The following is a 9,148-nucleotide window of genomic DNA, read 5'->3' on the forward strand; positions in this document are numbered from 1 at the left end:
TGATTTTTTTTTTTTTTTTTTTTTTTTTTTTTTTTTTTTTATATTGCTAAATCTTTTCTGATGTGTAATTGCTAATTTTCTGCATTGAAATTTTGACCTTTCTTGCCTAACTTTTGGAGTCATCAATCTTCTCATATACTCAAACGTAAATAATCCATTCATGTTCTTTGTTGTGTTGCTAATGTCTGTATTCCTTCAATAGATGGATGCTCGTAGCCTCGCTATGGAGATGACTCCTATAATAATGTGGCAAACGGACAGGCGGCCAGAATTCTATCGGGAATATTGGGATTATCATTCTGAAAATTCTTCTGCAAAGTCCTCGAATAATACATCACCTACTTACAGTGCATGGGACATGCTTTCAGGTAACTTGGCCAATCCTTGATATTTGATTGTTTGCTATGTGCTTTATAATTGGAAATAACTCTAGATTTTTCCTCTTTTGGAGTGGACATTTCAGTCGCATGCTTTGGAATGAGAATGATGGTGATGAGTTATATTATCCATTTAATATTGATTGACAATCTGAAGTGTGTGAAAAGACCTACCACCTTTTTATGCAGATAATTCTATCTAGTTAATAAAATTTATTATGATTACTGTCTTAGATGTTCAACTGAGGAAATGTGAAAGGTATTAAGTAGTGAGGTTTGGGCATATTCCAACCTTTACCCTGCACTTTAGTAGCTTTGAGTAGTTTACTGTATGTGGGCTTGCTGTTAATTCTTTGTTTAGGTAGTGCACTGTTTTTAGTAGTTAGTGGTTAATTAGAAGCTCTTATAAAGAATACGATGCTCTGTCTTTGCAACCCGTACTTTTAATTCATATAATAAAGCTCTCTTTGAACATTCTTGCGGCGAATCTTTAGGCTGCATCTGTATAAGAAGTGAGTAGGGACATTTTGAACCATTTAACCTTTAATGTTCTGTTCATTAAGCTATTATTCATGGTGCAATATTGAAACCTCAACACATATATTGTTAAGAAGGAAAATAATTTTAAATATTGTGCAAAATTATCCTCGATTGTCCTTTTGATCGTCCCCCTGGATTAATTTTCACTATTTTTGTTTTTGTGCTTCAGAAGAGAGTGATGATACAGATGCTTCCTCAGACATTCCCTTGGATGATGCCTTGCCAGTTGACTATAGTGCCATCGAGGTCATTCAGTGCCTCATAGAACATCATAAGGAAATTTTTACTGATGCCAATTAAACAATTTGGAGATAAATCAGCAGCAGTTATTTCCTCGGGCGACCTTTATTCTTGGATGAATTTTGATACAAGTCTATCTCTAGCGACAGGTCTATATCTGAGAGTTATTTTCTTAGTTCGATTGGCCAGGTTGGTAAATTAAACTTAAAATTTGTTCGGATATGGACAGCTAGCACAGTGAAAGAAACTACAGTGTGATGCATAAAATGGAGCGCGTTTAGTTGTAATAACCTTCCAGGATTTACTAGTTGATCTGAAGTTAGATATCAGTTGTACATACAACTAATACTGCTGTTATATTTAGCGTGTGAATAATAATTCTATTTACAATATGCCAGTTGGACATAGTTCGTTCTTCTTCGTATAATATTTGGGCCACCCAACTTAGTATTACTCTCACCCAAGCACGCTTAATTGCGGACTTCTGATGAAATCTGGTGCATTAGTGCCAGTATGATCGCACCCTTAACTACGTTGAACACCTCGGTTGTTGATAAGAGATATACTCCAGATACTTTGATAATAGCACCCAGGAAGTAAGCTACACAATTCAACCAGAGACACCGAGGAAAATAGCAAACTAATAAACTATGACAGGGATGTATTGTCTATTGAGCTAGTGGAGCTTGGATATCCATGTTTCTGTTAAAATGAAGGGGGAGGTTGATAAAAAAAGTCAAACAAATCAGCTGAGAAATCGTCAAAGCAATCAACAACTGTTGCATGGTAAGGGTTTCCATTCTCAACTTCTAAACTACTTTCTGCTTTCATATCTTGTTCTTTAGGCATTGAACTGCTCATGAACTGCAGGGAGCTTTCTATTTTTGAAGTCTGGCCTGGCTCAAGCCCGTCTTGCAAATTGGAAGCAATGTGGTGTGGCGCCAGTCCGAGGCAGTCTGGAACCATTCCGATCCCTTGTGAGGATTGGGTGATTTGGGAGATGCAACAATGAGGAAAAGGGTCAAAGGGTGCTAGCATGTGTATGGATGGAGTTCCAAATATTTGATTCTCAGTTTCCATAGCTATCATATTTGACTGTACTGATAACGATGCCATTTTATGCATCTCTGCGTTTCCTAACTCGAATTCATTCTCGAAATGATCGTTCCAGGTTGATGATCGTTTCTCCAGCTGAGAGGAGACGGAGGTAGGAACCTGCAAATACATCAGTCAAGGTTGGATATCTACAGATCACAGAGTTGTAAGTTGTAACTATTAACTTGGATATCAAACTATATTACCTCTAAATCAGGCAATACATGATGAAGTCTTCGAGATTCTGAAATTTTCTGGTTATGTTTCTGAGATTTCTGTGGTGGGGTTTGCAAAATCCGTCCCAATCTTTTCCTCCTTGTACTCCAGAAATTCTTCACATCATTATCCGTCCTTCCCGGCAAATACGTAGCGATTTTCGCCCATTTATTCCCGAACTGTGCCTGTAATTCTATCACCACCCTCTCCTCATCTGCTGAAAACCTGCATCCTCTGCACAAATACTGATTTCCTCTAGAAATTGGAATCTTTACAGAAATTCAAATTGAAATTGAAATTGTATGACTTACGTCTTCAAGTTGGGTTGAAGTTTATTAACCCAACGGAGACGGCAGGATTTTCCAGTCCTAGGGAGAAGTCCTTTGGATCGAAGGGAGCTCCAGTCTCTTGGACCAAACTTGTTAACATAGTTCATCAGAACCTCATCTTCTTCAACACTCCAAGGCCCTTTCTTCATCTGCGTTCCATCTCTTTTCCTCTCCATTTCTTGAACAATCCCTTTCTATTTCAATTCAACTTCTTCTTCAAAGTGAAGGGTAGCGTGAAATGGGGTATGAGAAAGTTATGAACTTTTTATCTTTGTTCTTGCATTTGTTGATCAATTGCTTCTGCTGCTCTATGCTTGGCTCCATGGAAGTGTTAAGAGGTTTAGCCATTAGATTTTGGATGAGATTTTGATCGGTGGATTAGATGTTATTGTGTTTCGTTTCTTAGCTACGTGGAAGTGAAGTAGTTTGATGATTCTGTGCGCTTGCGTACACTGGATTTTGGTTTCTCCCACTTAACATGAGTAGCGGTTTCGACGGTTAGTGGTATGATCCATATCCCCCCCCTTTGTGTTCTTGGTTTGAATTTTGCGAAATTACTCTACTGCCCTTCTCTTGGGCTGAATATTACACTCTAAACCACGGAATTTTTTTTCTCACTTTATTTTTCACGTTCAATCTTCGTAATTCGTGTGTATATATACCTTTTTCAATAATTTTTTTTTTTTTTACTTATCACAAAATGTAAAGTCCTAGATAGTATAAAACCATTATCAAATAATCATTTTTTTTCTTCATATTTTTCATAAAAAAGAAAATAATTGTTCGACAAAAGTTCTAATTCATTGATCAATATGAATATAACTCAATTCAAATATTTACTATGTTCAAATCTCTTACTCAACATATTACTAACTAATAAAATAGTTATAATTTTAATTTTGTGAGTTAATTATTTGGAAGGAAAAAAGTTGATTAACTTTTTTAAAAAATAAAAAAGTCGTGAGCAAATGTGTTCCACATCCAACAACCAAAATTACTATTATGTGGCTATTGACTTATCAATGGAGAGGGTGAGTGGGAGGAGAGTTCTATGAAATTCCACCATATATATATCAGATTGAGCGGAGCGGATTAGGTGCGGGTTGAGGGGTTGAGAGAGAATCAACACTTTTGTTTCAAGAGTGTCGAGAATAATGATTTAAAAAGAATTAGAATAGAACGGCATCATGTTTTATTGAATAAGTGGTCTAAAAAGTAGAAATCTATTCTCCAAAAGACTTAACTAAACGGCCTTTGATATGGATCCTTCAACAACATTCTTATAACAGTGTGAGACCATTGTTAACAGATATTGTCCATTTTGATCCACCACGTATCGACATTAGTCTCACCATTTTAAAACACTCGTATAAAGAATGATTCGTTCCCCTCTCCAACCAATGCGAGATCTCACAATAGGGGTGGATTTACTCCCCCATCCTGATACCGACTTGTTCTAAAACCTCTTCCAAAAGATCAATTATGTGCTGATTTCGTTGAGCTTTTGAAGCACTCGCTTCATACTTGGCCTAAGAGCTGGAGAAGGAGAACAGCAAGCCATAGCAATCTGAAAGAATTTGAGTATCTTTTCTTCAGTGACGCTGTTTCCATCAACGCTACTAAATACAAGTATTTCAGGATGAAACAGCTCTCCAATTCTATACTCAAGAACAGCATTTCTCATGACGTTAGGCAAGTAACAATCCTCACCGGGACTCGCTTTTTTGTCGATCGGTTCCTTTCCGGACAGTAACTCAAATAAGATTACGCCGTAGCTATAGATATCGCTCTTCTCATTTGCATCCTTCATCTTGATCAACTCAGGAGCTTTGTAGCCATTGCCTGCTGAAGCTTCAACCAACTCTTGTGCAGAAGATGAATTCAACAGCAAATGTAGGCCGAAATCCGACACCAACGGTTCGTAGTTTCGATTCAAAAGAACATTCTTTGCCTGTAGATTCCCATGGATTGTTGGCTTTTGCAAACCAGTATGGAGATGATCCAATCCTTTCGCTATACCAATCGAGATCTTGTTTATTACCGCCCATCGATGCGAGTCGCTGTTCCCATCTGCCAAATCAAATCAAAATAGATTGAATCATAAGTTCATAACAAGAGGGTTGGGAGGGAGTCCCACATTCGTTAATTTAGGGAATGATCATTCGTTAAGTAAGGAATACGTCTCCATTGGTACGAGAACAAAATATACCATAGAGTCTCCCCTGATGCCTATGAAGCCCTCGAATAGTCTGCCTTTAATTGAGGCTCCACTTTTTCTCTGGAGCCCTCAAACAAAGTACGTTACTTATTCGACACTTGAGTCACTCTTTTTACTACACCTTTGAGACTCACAATTCTTTGTTCTACATTTGAGTATTCTATTGACATGGTTAAGTTTAGGGCAGAGCTCTGATCCCAATTACGACTCTCTACATGATCATTCCCTAAATAAACCGACGTAAGACTCTTCTCCCAATAATTCCGAACAAAATTGTCGGGAAAAATGAAAGATTCAACCAAGACCCATAAGAAGAAATATGGATTTCTTTACCTCTAATGAACTGAGCCAGATTCCCATGCCTGTAAAATGGATGAATCAGGAGCTTCTCTGTTCTTGGACCTGAATAGAATCCCAAAAGAGGCACCAAATTTTGGTGCCTAATGTCACCCAAGAACTCAATCTGAGCAACAAAAGCCTCAAACCCAGTAGTACAAAGTGGCCTCAGGAACCTCAGCAGCCTCACAGTGCTGCTTCCTTGCAGGTAGGCCTTATACAGAGTTCCATGGCTGGCTTTTCCAATCACTTCCCCTGGAGCTTCCAATATATCAACAATGGTAAGATCCTGTCCGCCATGAAAACTCACCAATTCTTCTCTCTCTTCTTCCCCATTTTCCCTCTCCTGGTTCCTCTCTGTGTCGTTGTATTCATCCTTCCCTTTTCCCCTTCTTTTCAAGAAGATGAAGATGATAATGGCCGCAACTGCAATGGCAACCACTCCAAGAACAAGATTGAGGATCTGGGTCATCTTCGTTTGAGGGAAAGTTTGGTTCTTTGAGCTAAAAAAGTTGAGTTCCCTTTGTTGGTCAATGATTCACAGGAACAACCTTAAAAACCAGAGGGGAATATGAAGAGAAGAAGAAGAAAAGGAGCTGTTTGGTATAGAATGATGAGCGTTGGATCAAGCAATGGAAAGACAAGAGTAAGATGATTATACAATGACGAGCGTTTTGACCCGTTACGTATCACTGTCAACTTCACAGTTTTAAAATACGTTTGAACACTGTTAGTAGATATTATCCACTTTGACCCATTACGTATCGTCGTCAGCCTCACAGTTTTAAAATTCTTCTGAACAATGTGAGTAGATATTATCCACTTTGACCCATTACGTATCATCGTCAACCTCACAGTTTTAAAATTCTTCTGAACACTGCTACCATATATTATCCACTTTGGCCCATTATGTATCACTGTTGACCTCTCAATTTTAAAATGCGTCTGAACACTGCTAACAGATATTATTCGCTTCTACCCGTTACGTATTGTCGTCAACCTCACAGTTTTAAAACGCGTTTGAACACTATTGGTAGATATTATCTGTTTTGATTCGTTACGCATCGTCGTCCCTCAATCTGATGTGGGATCTCACAAGTTGACAATGATAGGAAAGTGTGTTGTCAAACTTAATCGGTGTAAGTGTTTTTGTTACTATCAAACTCTTTCAAGTCGTTATCGATCTCACTATTTCATCGAACAATCCAACCGATTTACACGGATAATGTTTGAAAATGTTTGAAAAAGTTGGAACCCTAGAAGAACATACATTTTTGTTACATATAAGTTAGAGAGAGAGAGAGAGAGGAAGAAAATGCAGAAAAGACACGAGAGAGGCACGTGATGGGTATGGCTGATTGAGGGCTATGTGTTGTCAAAACACACAAATTCCATTTCAACGCCCAAGATCTCCCATTAATTCTTTTTTTTTTGTCTAAATTTCAAAACATGTTTAATAAAGTTTTTATTTTTTTTTTCAATTTTTAAAAAATATTTAATAGTTATAAGTTAAAAAAATAGGAATAATACATCTTTAATTTTAGAGAAAATATTATTCTATTTCTATCCTATTATTTTTCTGTTTTATTAATGAAAAAAGAAAAAAGAATCCAACTATAACGGCTATATTTGGAATTATAATTAAAATATTTGAATGATGATAAACATTTTTTAAATACAATTTAATTGTTTTTAACTCAAGCAACTTTGATTAAACAATTTAATAGTCTAAGAATTATTGCATAATAAATAATTAAAAAAATAATTGTAAAATTAAATATAAATAAACTTAAAGTATATAATGGGATTGTATTGTAAGTAAAAATGTATATATTAAAATTAATAATAAATACGAGTTCATAATTTAGTTTTAAAAAAACCTATGAACAAATTAAATGCATAAATGTATAATTTTTCTTTTTTCAATTTTAATTACAAGTAAGAAAGAAAATTAAAAATTATTTTTAAATTTGTGTCTATTTCTTTATATTTATGTTTATTTGATTAATAAATTTTTATACGTCTAAAAATTAAATTTATAATTTAATAGAGAAGTATAATTTTTTTTTTTTATCAAATTTAATAAGTTTTTAGAATTTTTTTTTTTTATATATTATTAAAAGTAAGGGGGAAATATATGGAATATTTATTTATTTATTTTATTACACTCTTATTAATGGAAAATAAGTGAATTTAAATGTGAAAGACAGCTAGATAATGTTGGAAGGTTCTGAATTATTTTAATTTTGTGTTGTTTTGTTTCCCACAAAACCAAAATTGTCAACCCATAATCACATTCACAAGAAAGAAACAAAATACATTAAACCAAAATTTAATTAATTAAACAACTTTGCTCATTTTGTTTCAATTTTATTTTCTAATAAATTGATTATACAAATGTTTTTTTTTTTTTTTTGAGGTTGTTTGAGGAAAAAAAAACATATTTTAATAAATTATAATAAAAATAAATTGAAACCCAAACAGAGAGAAAAGTAAAAAGAAAATAATAATTAAAGGCCGATTAATTAAAAGTATTAAATCTTTGTGTTTAGATGGTATAGACGACAGAACTAAGTTGGTGTACATGTAACACCTGTGTAAACAAGGGGTATATGAATAAACCGAGAATACCTTCGAATGAGAGCGATCATACTGATAATTACTATCAAAGTTAAAATATGTTTGGTTTAAAGTAATTCTACAATGACAAAGCTCGTATTTTTTTTATGATTATATTGATTGGTTAGTCTTCACTCTTAAAAACACTCTGGACAATTACGCAATACAATCATGTCATAGGAGATATAGGTGGACGACGAGAAGGAACCTTAATTATTTTAATAATTTTAGTCCAAAATACTTTTTTGAATATGGTGTAATCTCATTATATTTCTTATCAAAATAAATTTCATTGGCTATAATTTTTTTTTAAAATTAAGAATAAAATAATAAAATCCAAAAATTTAGGAGGATTAAATGGCATAATGATTAAAAAAAAAAAAAAAAGTAAGAGACATTGATGTGATGGGAAGATATTTTTGGTGGGATTTTATCCTATTTACTCTATTTTTTTTTTTTAAATAAATAATAGCCCTCAAATATGGTATGAAAAGGGGTTAGATTTGTTGATGAAATTTTTAATTTTAATTTCATTAAAAAGAAATTCACTGCTTATATTTGCTAAAATTCAAATTTAACTTGATAAAATTTAAATTTGATAAAATATTAAGAATGAAAATGAATGAAAATAAAAATAATAAATAAGGCAAAAAGTGTAAGATACCAAAATTAAGGTATACAGTCCCACAACCTAATAAAAATGTGTAGAATTTGGAAACTAAAACAACTTGAAAACATTCCAAGTTAAACCTTCCTTTAAAAAAAAATAATAATAATAAAAAAAAAATTAACAATTTGTTAATAAAAAATTACAATTAAATATGATTGTATAATCAATTACTAAAATAAAAGACTTTCTTTGCACTCAAATTTTGATTTCAACAATTATTTAAACCTATTATGTTATAAATTACTTAATTGAATTCGTTCATAGAAATAAAAAATTAAAAAAAAAACAAGCATTTCAAAAAATAAAAACTAAAACTATTATCGATAACGTTAAACCACGTAACATTTTTATGCACTCTTGATAATAAATAAAAATAATTTAAATATAAATGGTCCATTATTTATTTCTTTGCTTGGAAATAGAAAATAAATTTAATTGGAAATATATTTCCACATATTTCTCTCAAAGCACCAATTAAAATATGTAGGGCAATTGATTGTACAAATGG

The 9,148-nt window shown here is 33.4% G+C and overlaps 3 protein-coding genes across 4 annotated transcripts in view; 1 reads left to right on the forward strand and 2 right to left on the reverse strand.

Moving 5' to 3' along the window:
- LOC111448024 (uncharacterized Rho GTPase-activating protein At5g61530-like) overlaps positions 1 to 1,616 on the forward strand; it is a 5,464-nt gene extending 3,848 nt beyond the window's left edge. The window contains exons 9-10 of the mRNA XM_023087465.1: positions 203 to 368; positions 1,087 to 1,616. Of these exons, the coding sequence (XP_022943233.1) occupies positions 203 to 368; positions 1,087 to 1,217 (297 nt within the window). The 3' untranslated portion in view covers positions 1,218 to 1,616. The remainder of the gene's footprint in view (positions 1 to 202; positions 369 to 1,086) is intronic.
- A 21-nt stretch (positions 1,617 to 1,637) lies between these two features.
- On the reverse strand, positions 1,638 to 3,387 carry LOC111448025 (transcription factor MYB21-like). Of its 2 annotated transcripts, none has more exons than XM_023087467.1 (3): positions 2,780 to 3,387; positions 2,459 to 2,693; positions 1,638 to 2,372 (listed from the first exon to the last, which is right to left on the reverse strand). In XM_023087467.1, the coding sequence occupies exons 1-3, from the start codon at positions 2,971 to 2,973 to the stop codon at positions 1,863 to 1,865; spliced, it is 939 nt and encodes a 312-aa protein (XP_022943235.1). In that variant the 5' UTR covers positions 2,974 to 3,387; the 3' UTR covers positions 1,638 to 1,862. The 2 variants fall into 2 exon arrangements, with proteins under 2 accessions (XP_022943235.1, XP_022943234.1); XM_023087466.1 differs by having other exon boundaries at positions 2,459 to 2,702.
- Positions 3,388 to 4,154: 767 nt separating this feature from the next.
- LOC111447616 (putative kinase-like protein TMKL1) lies at positions 4,155 to 5,994 on the reverse strand. The gene is made up of 2 exons (XM_023086870.1): positions 5,349 to 5,994; positions 4,155 to 4,867 (listed from the first exon to the last, which is right to left on the reverse strand). Exons 1-2 carry the CDS (start codon positions 5,821 to 5,823, stop codon positions 4,278 to 4,280), a joined length of 1,065 nt encoding a protein of 354 aa, XP_022942638.1. The 5' UTR covers positions 5,824 to 5,994; the 3' UTR covers positions 4,155 to 4,277.
- Between the last annotated feature and the right edge of the window lie 3,154 nt (positions 5,995 to 9,148).

Source organism: Cucurbita moschata, unplaced genomic scaffold, assembly GCF_002738365.1.
Source record: "Cucurbita moschata cultivar Rifu unplaced genomic scaffold, Cmos_1.0 Cmo_Scf00009, whole genome shotgun sequence".
Classification (NCBI taxonomy): Eukaryota; Viridiplantae; Streptophyta; class Magnoliopsida; order Cucurbitales; family Cucurbitaceae; genus Cucurbita; species Cucurbita moschata.

Excerpts from the sequence above, each read along its gene's own strand:
- LOC111448025 (XM_023087466.1), bottom strand. The coding sequence starts at position 2,973 with ATGGAGAGGAAAAGAGATGGAACGCAGATGAAGAAAGGGCCTTGGAGT. Across the intron at positions 2,703-2,779 it reads CTTCAACCCAACTTGAAGAC|AGGATGCAGGTTTTCAGCAG; the intron begins GTAAGTCATACA and ends GTATTTGTGCAG. Across the intron at positions 2,373-2,458 it reads ATGTATTGCCTGATTTAGAG|GTTCCTACCTCCGTCTCCTC; the intron begins GTAATATAGTTT and ends ATGTATTTGCAG.
- LOC111447616 (XM_023086870.1), bottom strand. The coding sequence starts at position 5,823 with ATGACCCAGATCCTCAATCTTGTTCTTGGAGTGGTTGCCATTGCAGTT. Across the intron at positions 4,868-5,348 it reads TCTGGCTCAGTTCATTAGAG|ATGGGAACAGCGACTCGCAT; the intron begins GTAAAGAAATCC and ends TTGATTTGGCAG.